Genomic DNA, 17,760 nt, shown 5'->3' on the forward strand with positions numbered 1-17,760 from the left:
ACCCAGTCCATTCCATGTAAACACAGCCTACACCATTATGGAGCCACTATGACTTTCACAGTGCCTTGTTGACAACTTGGATCCATGGCTTCATAGAGTCTGCACCATGCTTAAACCCTATCATCAGCTCTTACCAACCAAAATCACAATTCTTCTGATGGGCCCAGGAGAGGTGCCACAGGCAATGTCGTGCTGTTGACAAAGTCACTCATGTTGGTTGTCTGCTGCCGTAGCCCATTAACACCAAATTTTGCTGTCCTGTCCTGATGGATATGTTCATTGTACATCCAACACTGTTTTCTGTGGCTATTTCTTGAACTGTTTTTCTTTTAGAACTGATAACTCTACTCAAATGCTGCTGCTCTCGGTTGTTAAGTGAAGGCCGTCAGCCACTGCGTCAACCATGATGAGAGATAATGCCTGGAATCTGTATTCTTGGGACACTCTTGACACTGTGGGTCTTGGAATATGGAATTCCCTAATGATTTCCAAAATACAATGTATCATTCCACATTCAAAGTTGTTAACTCCTGTCATGTGCTCATAATCTCGTTGGAAACCTTTTCATATAAATCATCTGAATACAAATGACAGCTCCAGCAACGCACTACACTTTTACACCTTGTGTGCATGATACCACAGCCATCCGTATGTGTGGATATCGCTACCCTATTACTCTTGTCACCTCAGTGCAAATTGGCAGGAGCAGTACTTCTCACGAAAACTTCCGAATTCTATCGATGAGTTCCAACTGGTATTATGGGGCTCAGACTTCAAGAAAAGTTGGACAGATTATGTGTCAGCCATATTACTTGTCAATGATACCACCATATTCAACACAGTTTAACCTTAAACAAGACAGAAAGAAATCACATAGATTTCACATTGGTTCTCCAACCATGTTCTCTCTAAAATACATGTTTAGATGTACAGTAACTTATGGCTTTGGTAGGATGAAGTTGTGAAAATTAAAATATCTTTTCTGTAAACAATACAAAACTTTGATTTTGATTGACTTCACACTGTATAGAGGTCAGATATTAAAAATGTTTAAGACAATGTTAAAAAATTTCTGTAGCCCTTTTACATAACCTTGTTGAAATCCTTGTACACAAGAAAGACAACAGACTTTCTCTGTACTGAATGGTAAATTATAAACTATTCACAACACTCATTTAAACTAATTATTTAGAGCATTGTAAAGAAAAATAAATACAAACTGGATAAAAATGTCGTTTAACACATTTATTGTAGTAATGCCATCGTCATTTCCTTAAGAAGAGCAATATAGCTTTAAGTATTATCAATTCTGTGAAGGTTATTTTGGATTCTCTTCTCAATAAAACAGACAATGTACTACTGCTGGATGTTAATTGAGGGCCTGTACGACTGTCACATTAATAGTCTGTCTTGAAAGAGTTACATGTATTTCAGGAGGTGCTTCACAGACATATCCATGTAAAAATAATATTTGTAAAAAAGTAGCAGGTTGTGATTTGTTGACCATCCCCATGAACCTGTTCACTAGCTAAAACAGATGTGCATTGTTGCAGTGCCTGACTTTCATTCTTTTCTTTCTTTTACAGCCAGGGTGGATATGTGTTAGGCAAACTCCGTGGTTCATAATATTGGGAGATATGTTGGTCATCCTCCAATGATGAAGAAAAGCTGAGAGCATAAAAGAGCCTTGGACCCCATTGGATACTTTCAAGTTTCCAGTTACTGACAAGAAGAACTACTGTTTTCAACATCACTGGACTACCAGACACTTGTGGCTTGTGGATTCATACCTCATGTAAGGAGCATTTTGTAAAATATGTGTGTTACTTGGAAAAACACAAGGTAGTCGTGGTCATCAAGAACTTAGAACTTTTGTTGGAAGCCATTTACTAACTGGAACAATGCTTTATAAAGCTTTGATCACCATACAGATACAAAATATCATAAATTCATTGTCAAGCAGGCAGCATATTTTGTAGGAAGGCAAAGCACTTGATGTTGCGGGGTCCATCAATAAAATAATAAAACTGCTAAAGAGAACAAAAAAAAGACTGAAAGCTATTGTGGAAACAATTCTTCCACATGAAAGACAGAAATGTGTCCTAAGAGGATGCCATGATTCTGGAAAAAACAAAATATATGAACCCACAAATAATGATGTTAATCTTAGAGCACTGCATTTTCATGAACAATCTGACAATGAAGCACTTATGACTCACTTACTTACACAAAACATCCACAGTAGAGCCATGTGTATCTCTTTAGGAATTCAGAATGCTATGTTGCCACTGGTGGCACCTATTTTCTATGTTCCTCCTTCTGTAAGGATGGAGTTCATGGTCTGCACTCCTCGATGCCGTGATTGGGTTGTGTGATGCCAGCGCGTGCAACAAACTGTGGAGAGTTACAGCCGGGATGGGGTGGACAGTTACAATGTGACAGCAAACTTGTGCAGACTGTGGATTGTGCAGTGTGTCCATGTTGTTGGTCTCTGAAATCACATGCCCAAGCAGTCTATCAGTCCTGGTGGTTTGGTGACACAGCTCCAAGAACTATGTGTGATGGTTGTACTTGGAAGCGTGCGTTAGCCCTGGCTGATTTGTTTTTATTTTGGCTTCAGTATTCATTCTGATGTATCAGTCTGTTTGAGTTTAGTCTGTATTTAAAAAATGTGGTATTTTATTGCTGTTTTCTTAAGATTGTCTCAGGATGGTATATAAATGTATTTCAAAATTGTACCCCAACTCACACTCAACCAGCTGCTCTGCGCCTTTACATCCACCTTTGTGTTACAATAGTATATTTCAACCACAGCAGCACACAAGCAGTTTACAGACTTAGCTGTTTTGGAAATGCTTCCATGCTTGGACCAAAAACCAATGATCATGCCCTTTTGGATGTCAGATAACTTGCTTTATTTTCACATCATGACAGTGACTGGCTCTCCAAGCAATTGCCCACAAGTTGCACAAGCTACCACCTGATAACCTGAAAGTAACTTGGTTGGTATTGATCCATGAGCCTCATGATGTGTGGTATTAAATGTCATGCTCAATCAGGACAGAGAATGGTCCTAATTACTTAACCTGTTTCCCACGTCCTTCACAACATTTTATATATCTTCTACTGCTAGTGCTGGCAACTGCCATCTGGAAAGGTGACTGCACATTGACATGGAACATAGGCGGTGGTCACATTAATGTAACTGGACTGTGTAGCAGTGAAGAAGTAATAAATTTCAGCATCATTCATGATGTGGCAGTGTTTATGACATCATATCTCCTCAGCTATGTGTTGTCAAATGATATATTTTTCTAGGTCCATTCAGTTGTGTAAATGGATAGTGTCTGCAAAATGTGTTGCAAATAGAGTTAGTGATAATGATATAATAAATTAAAAAATCACAGATGATGAGGCTATTTTTCACACATCTCAGTGTTTATGGCAACACATGTCCTGAACCGTGTGTCATGCAACAAGGGCATCCATATTCGGCAGCAAGGGATGGGCCATGGCCTGTCCTAGCTCTCAAGGAAAGGAAAAAAAAAGTTGTGTGTCAGGGGTATTTCTTTCAAGAAAATGATTTAAAAGTCAGTTTACACAGATTTTTAACAGCACTGGAACTGGAACTTTCTTACACCTGCTTACAAGTTACCATTTACCTTTTAAAATATTAAAAGCACTCCATACCTCTTGGTCTAGGCACCCCCTTACAAACTATCGTACGGATGCCCTTGTCACTCAGTGACATAATTTTCATGGTACACTCAATGGTACACGTGAATACTTTCTGGAAAGTGTGTTACAAATACAGTTAGTAGTAGAGAAGTAGTAAATTAAAACATCAGGCTTCATGCAACAGTTTTACAGCATGAACAGAGGAAATGTAGTTATCAATTAACTTTATTCCTTTCGTCATTTTTTGTGGTTTGTCAGAGAGAAAAAGTTTTGTAAAGGTTTGATATTGTGTCTAAATTTTGTTTCAAGTCCTGATCTCATTCTCAAATACTGGATGAATAAAGTATGGGCATCCATACATTATGTGCTACATTTATTTTCCACCCCCACCCACATTCCTTTGATAGGTAGGTACATATATGATAACCTATGTGCAAATTCAGGATACAGGCTATCTCCATTATAAATTTCATCCAAATCTGTCTAGCTGTTTCAGGACAAAGTAGTAAGACACACACATACACACACAACTTTCACATTTATAACATATTTAAGATCATTTAATACCTGTAGCAGTAGTGCAGCGGTGTGTGCTTACAACTTAATGCAACAACTTAAAAGAGAGTAGTTTCCAATCAACAGAATAGGAGATTATTTTTTGTTGTTACCACATCCAGCAAGAGCAACTGATTCTTGTGATTTAAGCAATACAAAGAGTATTTCCTGATAGTCAGAACTCCCCAATATGTCCCATGTCCCATAGGGTTGTCCTTTACAATCGACTCCACATACATGCAATTTAGAAACAATGGGAAACTATGTTAATGAGCTGAAATGAAAATTCCTCCGAAAAATATTCTGATATTTTTAATTTACTTCTGAGTCAATGAACAAATTGAAAAAGAGTGAAAGTTAACTGTTGCCCACCTCCCTGTTTTGTTTAGTGTTCTATGTGAGTGAATGCACAAGAGGGCGAGGACTGCCTTCATCACATATTCTTAGCTCATTGACTAGTTTGTTATAAGGAAGTGTTTGAAAGCTGCAATGGAAGCATAGGTCTTATGAAGTCAATTGTTGTGGCATAATATCATGTTTCTGACTGTTATGACTGTCATACCATGATCCATTTAGTTTATGACTTTAACAGTAGTGTACATCGTCTGTTTTTCCCATAAATTTCCACAATTTGTAATTTGCTATGAGAGTCCACCAGTGAGCATAGTCTTAGTGATACAGAAGTTGGAGACAAAGTTCCTAGTAGCATCAGGAAATTTTATTCCATGTTAGGTGCATGTGTGAATTTAGGTACTCAACAGTGAGGTTGTTAGAACCCTAGCTAATATTCTGCAATAAATGTGATTAAAACACCTTCTCCATAATAGTTTATAGAATAAGTAAAAAATTACACAAAATTTTAAAAGTCATATTACATTAATCTCATTGTCTTCCTAAATAGAGAGCAGATCAGCTAGCAAACTAGCTCCTCTCCTTTTGACTAAACGTAACAAATGTTCAATGAGAATGATAATATTTCTCACCATACAGACGGGACATTGAGTTGCTCACAGGTTCAACAAAAAGTTTGCTATACATTTGACCTTTTGACAATATATACTACTTCTAAAGTAGAAAACACACCCATACACACAAGTACAACTCACACACTGAGGGCAGACTTTAGGATTTTTATCCACACATTTCATTTAACTGTTGCTGAGTAATGACAGCAGTGCTCAATGGATAAATTCAACAGTTTGTTTATATACATTTCAATAAAAACTGAATAATTTAAGACATTAAGGAATGAAGCTTAGTGTTTAACGCTCCATCAAAAAACAAGTCATTAGAGATAAAATACAAGCTTGCATAGGTGAAGGATGAGGAATGGAATTGTGTGTATTATTTCAAAGAAACTACAGGGTGTACCACTCAGATCTCCCTGATTTCAAAGACCCAGGGGGAAAAAAATGCAGTAGAAATGGCAATGAAAAATGCACCACATTGCAGAGAATCTCAAAGAATTTATTTATTTATCATCAATGCACCTCTACATGTGAACCACTTGTAGCACAAAGAATATCGAGTCTATATTCAATTTCTTGCCAAGTTGTTTGTAACATTTCCACTGTTATTGTTGCAATCACATTAGTGATACAATGTCACAATGTAGGAATATCGTGCACTTTGGTCGCATACACACGGTCCTTCACGAATCCCCACATGAAGAAAACAAGTGGCATAATGTCAGGTGAAAGTCATGGCCAGGCATTGGGTCCTCCTTGTCCGATCCAATTATTGGGAAATTTCCTGTCCAGAAACTTGTGAAGAGCCGTTGACCAATGCAGCAGAGCTCCATCTTGTTGAAAAATGATGTTGGGCTGCAAGTCTTGTATCTGAGGGTACACAAACTGCTCCAACATGTCCAGATACACTGACCCATTCACTGTTTGTTCTGCAAAGAACAGTTCAACAATCCTGTTGTGGATTAGCCTGTACCTGATGTTTGGTTCAGGGCTATTGCGAACGTGTTCAATGACAACATGCAGATTTTGCGAACCTCAAATACGAACATTACGCCTATTAACCCTTCCTTATAAATGAAGGTTGCCTCATCTGAGAATAAACATCTTTCCAGGATGCTAACATCCATATCAATGTGCTGCAGCATATCCACAGCAATTTGTTGTCGCCATGGTTTGTAATTTGGCATCAGATGTTGCAGAAGTTGCACTTTGTAAGTACACATACAAAGATGCTGGTGAACTACATGATGCAATGTTGATTGAGGTACATCAAGTTCCTAGATGCTTGACGAATTGACTTACGTGGGTTTCTGAGAAATGTTTGTCTGATGTCCTCCACTCATTGTCTCTTCTGAAACTCTGTAATGTGCACCGCCAGAATGTTTCAGAACACTTCCTGTTGCCAGAAACTTCCTATACCATTCCTTCATTGTTTTCACATCAGGTGGATCACACTGATACACATGATGATAATTTCTTTGCACAGTAATCAGCGATTTTGTTTCTGCAAAGCACACTACTGCTTGCACGCACTGCTGTGGAGTCGCCATTTTCACTTCATGCGACCATGCTGCACTTTGGCGACGACACTTGGCACTTCTGATGTGGGAATATAAATTCTTTGAGATGCTCTACAATGTGGTGGATTTTTCATTGTCATATCTACTGTGGTTTTCCCTTCCTGGGTCCTTGAAATCAGGGAGGTTTGAGTGGGACACCCTGTATTTAGGCCCTAAGTAATTTAGGATAACACACTAACCTATAATCCAGACAGCTGGAGGGGGATTTAAACTCTGCATGAAATGCAAGTCCTGTGATTAAACCTCTGAGCCACCATGTCTAGTATAAATTCAGAAATTGTCTGAACTGCTTAATACTGCAAATATTACAAAATAGTATTGTTAAGGATACTATATGATTTTTTTATTTCTAATGTGAAGCATGGAGGTAGATCTATGATAAAGTCTTTCAGCCATGCACCAAGTTGATGCTCCTTTGCTTGAAGGAAGGAAGGAAGGAAGGAAGGAAGGAAGGAAGGAAGGAAAGAATATTATTGTTCAATATATGATTGTTGGAATTATCAGAGCTGGAGCACATGCTCAGACTGGACAAGACTTGGGAAGGGAATTGGCTACATTCTTTTCAAAGGAAAAAATCAATCATTTGTCTTAAATAACTTAGAGAAATCACAGAAAATCTAAATCAGGATAGCCAGATAGGGATTAGAGGCTCAGTCAAGTACCATGCAAATCTAGTGCCTAAACACCACACTATTTTGCTCTGTGAGCAACTTTGATGACTGTTACAAATCTGTTATAAGTATCTAAACTTACTGCAGCTAGTGTAATGAAAACAGTTTATGAGAAATTTTCATACACTAAATATTATACTGGATGAAAAACTTGTAGTAGAAGTGGAAGTAATAGGGTCTGTGCTCCTTCCCCTCTTCCAGGTAGGCCCACTGACTACATTTCAGCATGACAACTCCTGGTCATATAAGTGTAGTACTTGGAAGGCCTCTTCAAAGTATAGGGATCACAGCTTCTGCGGTGTGCAAGTTCACTTAATAAATCATCCATTGAATGTGTCCAAGATTAGTGTGGTCTACAAATCATTGAGTATGGTTCTTGGTAAGTACTGTTTATATTTTTGTGGATTTGTGTACAAACTGTAAGGAGAGAGATGTCCAAGGACATATCCTTTCTCATTACGTGTCACGACATGTCAAGGTTTTTGTTTGAGTTTATAAGAGAGTTTCATTTCATAGATATTCACAGATACATCATTTTTATAACTTGTACATTGCAACATGTCTAATATTTGATATACATTTCTCTTCTGTCAAACAAAACCTTTTGGGCACTGATATTTTTACAAACATTAGAGTAATTTGTGCAGCCTAGTAGGATGCTCTATACAGGGCTGACTAACTGCTACTACAAAGAAAAGAAGTTCTATCATAGTACAGAAGGATGCTGAGAATTAAGTGGACTGATAAGATAATACACAAGAAGAATTCTGTAGAGCTGTGGAGGAGAGGGATATGCAAGAAACAATGAGTAAGGGAAGGGACATCTGGGAATATGGAATGTACAGAAGAAATAAGTATTGATGCAGGTGCAGATGTTGCTCTGAGATGAAGAGGTTGGCTCAAAAGAGGAAAACATTGTGAGACACATCAATTATGTTATTATATCCCTCTTTACTGTGCTCCATATTCTGGTTAAGAACTTTTACAGTTTTATTACTCTAAAGAATCAAATTTAATTGTTAAATAACACATTTCCTTTGTCCCAATCTTATTTCTTTCCACACACAGGTATTATATACACCTACATGACTGTCATGAATGCTTGTACAGCATAATGTTGGGTTTGCATTATTATGGCTGAAGGGAAGGGAGAGGATGAAGTCCAGCCTACTCCTCATGAATAGTGCCAAGGAGGCCACCAAGCATAACATCCGCATCTGATAAATGGATCACTATCAACTATGCCTCTTGCCCTCATATGATGAGGCACTGTAGAGAAGTTTGGCATTGAACTCAGGGCACTGGAGCAAAGACTGTTGATAGGGGCTTTCGCCAACCCGTCTACTTCCCTTGCCAGTCAAATTCTGGTAGCAAAAGTTTTCCACCACTAGAATCTGAACTAGCTTTCCTCTGGGTTGAGTGCTACAGTGCAAGTGTATCTTTGTACCATGGCTACAGCGGTGGATTACAAGAAGCACATTTGATATTAAAATTCCCAGCATTTTCTCTACTCACTATCATATGCTCAGTTTTCTTTGTGCTTGTTTTCTAAACCCCACTTGTCATATTCATCAAAGAGCATCCTCAACATATAGCTTCACTACTTCAGCACTTATCACCCAGTCATCAACAAACTGGAGAGACTGCAGCAAGTCATCCTCCACTGATATTCCTATCAGGCTACATTTATCTTAATGAGATCACAAACTAAACAAAAATGAATACATACAAAAATTAGTACACAGTATACGTACACATGGATCAAACATTTGGGAAATTATGAAGAGAAAAATAGATCAGTTACTATTTGTGGGAATGGATTACTGCAAACAATGCGTAGGAATCTCAAAATTAGACCACCTTAGAAATGTGGAAATCAGAAATATGATGTAAGTGGAAGGAAACATATTCTTCTTCTCCTTCTTCTTCCTCAGCTAAAGCCAGTTTCCTTCACTATGCCTCAGTCTACCTTGAGGTTTTCACCCCTTATTTTTCTTGGGCGGCCTACATTTCATTTGCAGGTGGTGATCTATTTCTTATGGTTTTTACAGTCTTCTGTTCGTCCATCCTGTCTATGTGTTTGTTCTGTTCTTGTTTGCTCTTATGTACCCACTCATTAATGGAGTCCAAACTGCATTCTTTTCCCATGCTTTCACTTCTCTCTATATCTCTCGGTGCATTTCCTGCAATCCTCTGTAGAACTCTCATTTCGGTGGTTACCAAAGTTTTCTAGTTTTTGATGTTTTAGGTCTCGTCTCAGTCCTATATGTCACAACTGATCTCACTATTGTTTTATATATCCTTGTCTTTGCATCTTTCCTGGATGTTTGTTTTTGTAAATAATTTAAACACCATGCCACTCTGTTTGCTTTTGCTACTTGTTCTCTAACCTCCTTTTGTCATTTCCACTGATGGATAATTCAGCACCTAGGTATTTAAATGTCATTATCTGTTAAATTATTTTTCCATTTATGTACTAATTGGTTCTACAGATATGGCCACACAGTGAGTTTTTTAAATGGATATGATCATTTTTAAGTATTTGGTTGCCGTGTTAAATAAATGTAAAAGTTTTTGCAGGTTGTTTTCACTGTTTGTCAGCAGAACTACCTCCTCAGTGGAACAAATGATTTTTATTTCTTAATACCCCATTCTATAACCACTATCAGCCAATACCTTCTTTATCACTTCATACATGAATACAGTAAAAAGCAATGTGCTCAAAAAGCCACCTTGTTTAATGCCACTGTTAACGGTATACAGCTAGTTAACCTGGAACCAATTTTCGTCTGGACGTAAATGTTGAAATAAATGTGTGCAGTTGTTTTTAATAAGTTGAAAGGAATGTTCTGATTGTAAAGCAGGTTTACCATATCTGTGAACTGAAGCCTATCAAAAGCCTTCTGTTAGTCAGTAAGACAAATATTAGCTGTCTCTAGTACATGTCGGATTGTCTACAACCCAAATGAGATTTTCACTCTGCAGTGGAGTGTGGAAGTTTGGAAGGTAGGAGACGAGATACTGGCGGACGTAAAGCTGTGAGGACGGGGCATGAGTCGTGCTTAGGTACCTCAGTTGGTAGAGCACTTGCCCGCGAAAGGCAAAGGTCCCTAGTTCGGGTCTCGGTCCGGCACACAGTTTTGATCTGCCAGGAAGTTTCTTGTCTACAACCTGTATAATCACGAATACTGCATCTGTGCATAACCTACTGGACCTAAAACCATACTGCAGATCTCCAAGGATTATAATGTTTTTTTATTTTTTCTATTATTTTTGTTATGAATTTGAGAGCTGGACTGATTAGAATTATTCCTCTGTAAAAGGACAGGTCTTTCTTGCCTTCTTTCTTGAGCATGAAAAATGTGACACAAGTTCTCCGTTCATTTTAAATTTTATTACGAGTTTTAATATTGTTAAGTAACTTGGTTAATTCTTCAGTTAGTGGATATCCTCCACACTTCAGTAATTAATTGGAAATCCTATCTTTCCCAGGAAGCATCCCATTTTTAGCAGACTTACAGCTTCTTCTACCTCTGCGTCAAGTGCCCCCTGTCAACGCTGACTCAACCAGCTGCCCCTTGCTGATCACCTCCAGTCATAGACTTTGAGAGCATCAGCACTGAATAATAGGAAGACAATACTTAGCCTGTCTTCTGCAAGTAGTAATAGCATACAAATGTAATTGCACACAGGAGGCACAAGAAGCACCTCAAGCCACCTCATAACAAGAAGTTCAGTTGTGTTTGAAGTTCAGTTATGTTTCTTTCCTTTTTAGAAATAAAGAGTTCCGTTAATTTGATAGTGTTATGTACAGATCATTTTCGATTCCTGCCACCAGCCTTTACATCTTCCCTCCTTCCTTGTTTGAGTTGGTGCTGACTCCCTCAGTAGCTGACACAAAATTTCTTTTTTTCTGGTAATTGTTTACCTTTAGACGACCCTGTTTGATATTTAACCCATGACTCCTCATTTGTGTCATTAATTTTCAAGATTTCATTTAATTCTTACCTCTGTTGTCCTGTCATTCTTCAAATTTGTTTCTGCAGCATGTAGAAGTCATGTTCTATATTTTTATAAATGATATCCCAATGATTCCTTCTTAAAATTATTTCTAGTGATTTTGTCTCATTATGAGTTCCTTTGTAATCTTCATAAAATTCTTATGTTTTATATTTCATACAGGCACACCTTGTTTTTTTACACATTTCTTTAATCTCTTTGCAAAACCATGGTGTTCTCTTTGTTTTCCTTTTATGCTTTATATCTAGTGTACCTAGAGCATCTTGAGCTGCTGCTTCAATACTTGCTTTGATCTTGTCTGAACCCTGATCTACACTGAAGAGCCAAAGAAATTGGTACATCTGCCTGATATGTGCAGGTTCCCCATGAGCATGCATAAGTGCTACAACACAACATGGCATGGACTCGAATATTGTCTGAAGTAGTGCTGGAGGGAATTGACACCATGAATCAAATCATGCAGGGCTGTCCATAAAGCGGTAAGAGTACAAGGGGATGGAGATCTCTTCTGAACAGCACGTTGCAAGGCATCCCAAATATGTTCAATAACGTTCATGTCTGCAGAGTTTGGTGGCCACCAGAAGTGTTTAAACTCAGAAGTGTTCCTGAAGCCACCCTGCAGTTCTGGCCTTGTGGGGTTTCGCATTGCCCTGCTGGAATTGTCCAAGTCCGACGGAATGCGCAATGAACATGAATGGATGCATGTAATCAGATAGGATGCTTACATACATTCGTCTATTGGTATCATATCTAGACATATCAGAGATCCCATATCACTCCAACTGCACATGCCCCACTCCATTACAGAACCTCCTGCTGACATGCATGGTCCACGGATTCATGATGTTGTTTCCAGTCATCAACAGTCCAATGTCGGTGTTAACAGGAGTAATGCTGAAACTTTCTGGCAGATTAAAACTGTGTGCCAGACCGAGACTTGAACTCGGGACCTTTGCCTTTCGCGGGCAAGTGCTCTACCAACTGAACTACCCGAGCACGACTCACGCCCCGTCCTCACAGCTTTACTTCTGCCAGTACCTCGTCGCCTACCTTCCAAACTTAACAGAAGCTCTCCTGCGAACCTTGCAGAACTAGCACTCCTGAAAGAAAGGATATTGCGGAGACATCGCTTAGCCACAGCCTGGGGGATGTTTCCAGAATGAGATTTTCACTCTGCAGCAGAGTGTGCGCTAATATGATACTTCCTTTCTTTCAGGAGTGCTAGTTCTGCAAGGTTCGCAGGAGAGCTTCTGTTAAGTTTGGAAGGTAGGAGACAAGGTACTGGCAGAAGTAAAGCTGTGAGGACGGGGCGTGAGTTGTGCTCGGGTTGCTCAGTTGGTAGAGCACATGCCCACGAAAGGGTAAGGTCCCGAGTTCAAGTCTCGGTCTGGCACACAGTTTTAATCTGCCAGGAAGTTTCATATCAGTGCACACTCCGCTGCAGAGTGAAAATTTCATTCAGGAGTAAAGATTTGTGTCATGCAGTCATCAAGGGTATACAAGTGGGCCTTTGGCTCCAAAGGCCCCTATCGGTGATGTTTCATTGAATGGTTCACATGCTGGCACTTGTTGATGGCCCAGCATTGAAATCTGCAGCAAATTGCAGAAGGGTTGTACTTTTGTCATGTTGAAGGATTGTCTTCAGTCATTGTTGGTCCTATTCTTGCAGGATCTTTTTCCGACTGCAGCATTGTCAGAGATTTGATGTTTTACTGGTTTCCTGATATTCACAGTACACTCAAGAAATGAGCATGTGGGAAAATCCCCACTTCATTGCTACCTCGGAGATGCTGTGTCCCATTGCCAATGTGCCAGCTATAACACCATGTTCAAACTCACTGAAATATTGATAACCTGCCACTGTAGCAGCAGTAACCAATCTAACAACTGTCCCAGACTCTTATTGTCTCATATAGGCATTGCTGACAGCAGCGCTGTATTCTGCCTGTTTACATATCTCTGTATTTGAATACTCATGCCTATACCAGTTTCTTTAGCCCTTCAGTGTACATTACCTTGTGCATCACATAATGGAAGCAATTGAGAAGGAGAGGTTATTATGGTATGCCATTTTGAATGAATAGATGATAATAGATGGCCAAACAAATTATGAAAGTGGATCCCAGAGATAAGTCTAGAGAATGGGTGGCAGATGTCAAGGAACCTATGGACTTCCAGGCTTAGGAAGAGTGGAAGTATGGAGTGTGTGTGTGTGTCTAAAATACATATTCGGTCTTTAAATATGTCTGCTTGTCTCTGTATATGTGGGGATGGATGTGTGTGTGCGTGCGAGTGTATACCCGTCCTTTTTTCCCCTTAAGGTAAGTCTTTCCGCTCCCGGGATTGGAATGACTCCTTACCCTCTCCCTTAAAACCCACATCCTTTCGCCTTTCCCTCTCCTTCCCTCTTTCCTGATGAGGCAACAGTTTGTTGCGAAAGCTTGAATTTTGTGTGTATGTTTGTGTGTCTGTCGACCTGCCAGCACTTTCATTTGGTAAGTCACATCATCTTTGTTTTTAGATATATTTTTCCTACGTGGAATGTTTCCCTCTATTATATATATATATATATATATATATATATATATATATATATATATATAGGGTGGTCCACTGACCGTGAGGGCCCAAATATCTCACGAAATAAGCGTGAGCTGGGTGGTGCTGCCATAGGTCAAACGGATATCAGCTGTGTTTTTTAAAATAGGAACCGCCATTTTTTATTACATATTCGTATAGTATGGAACGAAATATAAATGTTTTAGTTGGAACACTTTTTTCGCTTTGTGACAGATGGCGCTGTAATAGTCACAAACGTAAAAGTACGTGGTATCACGTAACTCCGCTAGTGGGGACGGTATTTGCTTCGTGATACATTACCCGTGTTAAAATGGACCGTTTAGCAATTACGGGAACGGTCAATATCGTATTGATGTATGGATATAGTGATCAAAATGCCCAACAGGCATGTTCTATGTATGCTGCTCGGTATCCTGGACGACATCATCCAAGTGTCCGGACCGTTCGCTGGATAGTTACGTTATTTAAGGAAACGGGAAGTGTTCAGCCAAATGTGAAACGTCAACTACGACCTGCAACAAATGATGATGCTGTTGCGGCTAATCCGCACATCAGTAGCAGACAAATTGCACGAGAATCGGGATTCTCAAAAAAGGTCAGTGTTGAGAGTGTTACATCAACATCGATTGCAGCCGTACCATATTTCTATGCACCAGGAATTGCATGGCGACGACTTTGAACGTCGTGTACAGTTCTGCCACTGGGCACAAGAGAAACTACGGGACAATGACAGATTTTTTGCATGCGTTCTATTTAGCAACGAAAATCATTCACCAACAGCGGTAACGTAAACTGGCATAATGTGCACTACTGGGCAACGGAAAATCCACGATGGGTGCGACAATGTGTGGCGGGTTAATGTATGGCGAGGCATTATGGGAGGAAAGATAATTGACCCCCGTTTTATTGATGGCAGTCAAAATTGTGCAATGTATGCTGATTTTCTACGTAATGTTCTACCGATGTTACTAAAAGATGTTTCACTGCATGACAGAATGGCGATGTACTTCCAACATGATGGATGTCCAGCACATAGCTCGCGTGCGGTTGAAACGGTATTGAATAGCATATTTCATGACAGGTGGATTGGTCGTCGAAGCACCATACCATGACCCGCACTTTCACCAGATCTGACGTCTACCGACAACGACTGATAACATGCGTCAGTGCATTGTCAATGCATGTGCGAACATTACGGAAGACGAACTACTCGCTGTTGAGAGGACTGTCGTTACACGTACTGCCAAATGCACTGAGGTTGATGGACATCATTTACAGCATTTATTACATTAATGTGGTATTTACAGGGAATCAAGATGTAACAGCATGCGTTCTCAGAAATGATAAGTCCACAAAGGTACGTGTATCACATTGGAACAACCGAAATAAAATGTTCAAACGTACCTACGTTCTGTATTTTAATTTTAAAACCTACCTGTTACCAACTGTTCGTCTAAAATTGTGACTATTACAGCGCTATCTATCACAAACCGAAAGAAGTGGTCCAACTAAAACATTAATATTTCTTTACGTACTACACGAATATGTAATAAAAATGGGGGTTCCTATTTATATATTCTGGTTTTTCACGAATCACTGGAAGCAACTGTTGAAATATTCCCTTCTCTATCCTCATTCTATCTAAGCCTGTGTTCCACCTCGGGTTTAATGACCTAAGCAATGACGGACCATCAAACAGTAATGTCGCGCCCTTTGTGGCATTCTCCACCTGCCCCTTTTGGACTCACCGAGGGTGCGGAAGACGATGGCCCTGCTGCGGAACTTGCGGCCGGAGCGCACTGCAGTCACCGTCAGCTGGTACTGCGTGTCCGCCTTGAGGTCATCCAGCGCCACAGACCTTGAGTTGCCCGCCACCACTGTCACCACGCGGTAGCTGCAACACACAAAAAGCACAGCCCCTGAAGCCACGGTACATGCATGCGCCAGTGCCTCTGCCCTTGGCTGTAAACGTCTCGGTTTCTGGTGGAAGGAGTTTGCTTCCTCCAATCCTCGCTGAGAAATCAGGATGTTGTGAATAAATAGTTTCCAATAGAGTGCGCAGAAAATAACTAGACCTGTATCTGCACAGACATTATGGCACGGAGAAGGGACAATGGTAGTGGTGTGGGTTCTGATGTGTGTGGATACTGTGCAGTAGAAAATGTGCAGTTCAACAGCTGAAGCCTATTCACAAGCATAACTTCTAAGCCACAACCAGTCAGCTTGCAAACTAACGTATTGACATGTCATGCCATTATGACCGTTAACTTGCTACGTCAGTAGTCTCTGTCGATAGCAACGAGTAAAATAAAAAACCTTTATACAAGCAACAGCAAAACGCCCTACCAATGAACGATGCTCACTGTGGTGTCACCCCCAGACACCACACTTGCTAGGTGGTAGCCTTTAAATCGGCCGCGGTCCGTTAGTATACGTCGGACCCGCGTGTCGCCACTATCAGTGATTACAGACCGAGCGCCGCCACGCGGCAGGTCTGGTCTAGAGAGACTCCCTAGCACTCGCCCCAGTTGTACAGCCGACTTTGCTAGCGATGGCTCACTGTATACATACGCTTTCATTTGCAGAGACGACAGTTTAGCATAGCCTTCAGCTACGTCATTTGCTACGACCTAGCAAGGCGTCATATTCAGTAATTAGAAAGAATTCTGAACAGACAATATTGCGAATCATGTACCGTCAAGAGCGACGTTCATCATTAATGGATTAAAGTTAAGTATGAAACTAACTACGTCTGCTTTCTGAATTCTAATTCCTTGTCGTGTTCCAGACCTCACGTCAGTATAGTTCTTCCCTCCTTACGCCAGCCTGCGTGAGCTAAAACGCATGCATTTCGGCCTCCACTAGTAACACGGTGTTGGCTCTTCTGCCAACACTTCACACACCACTCAGCAGGCGACAGAAATCTAAGGAATAGACTCACACAGCGGTTAGGATGGGAATGCGTTTCTGCACATGTGCCAGGTTGTTTCGTCTAATTTCTGCATATATACACAACAGGTCTAGTTTAAGCATGTGCGGTGCCCATAATACTACTAACGAACTGTAGGGCTACTATTCATCAGTACATACTCATTATTTTTTTTAAAAGTATTTCGTTGTGAATTTTAAAATTTTCCCGGCGAATTGACTGTTCAAACAAATTTCGGGCTTGCAGCCGGTCGTCGTTGAATACTTCGCACGATATTTCAACTGGGCACCTGCCAGTCATCTTCAGGTGAGCCGTCGCAGACTGGCGAAAACGTTTTCTTTTTTTTTCTTTATTGTATTTCAATTCCCCATCGGGGCAGGCTGGCAGCAGCATATGCGCTGCTCTTCAGCAGAAAGACATAGAACAAACAATAGAAGACATTTAAAAAGAACAAAGGAGAGAATATGATGAACATAGATATAAAAAAGGGGGAACATCATGGAAGGCAATAGACAAAAAACGCGGTGACCGTAAAATGGAGATAAAAAAACTGTTAAAACTGTTTAAAAGTAGCACACACAAAAAGCCACACACTGCGACAATTAAAAGAACACAAGGCACGGTATGACTGGAGCATGAAAGGTATCGACGGATGGTGTAGCACATAACAAACACTGACGGTGAACCTCAAGGCAGTACACAATTAAAATCACACGCACAGGAGATACACCACTGAACACAACACTGATGTGGCACATTGATGATGATCAAAACAGAGG

General features: G+C 40.1%; 1 protein-coding gene across 1 annotated transcript in view; it reads right to left on the reverse strand.

The window, feature by feature from the left end:
- LOC124789914 overlaps positions 1-17,760 on the reverse strand; it is a 202,235-nt gene that overhangs the window by 56,764 nt on the left and 127,711 nt on the right. Inside the window, exon 3 of the mRNA XM_047257432.1 lies at positions 15,801-15,946. Coding sequence (XP_047113388.1) covers positions 15,801-15,946 — 146 coding nt within the window. The remainder of the gene's footprint in view (positions 1-15,800; positions 15,947-17,760) is intronic.

Source organism: Schistocerca piceifrons, chromosome 3 (assembly GCF_021461385.2).
Source record: "Schistocerca piceifrons isolate TAMUIC-IGC-003096 chromosome 3, iqSchPice1.1, whole genome shotgun sequence".
Taxonomy (NCBI): Eukaryota; Metazoa; Arthropoda; class Insecta; order Orthoptera; family Acrididae; genus Schistocerca; species Schistocerca piceifrons.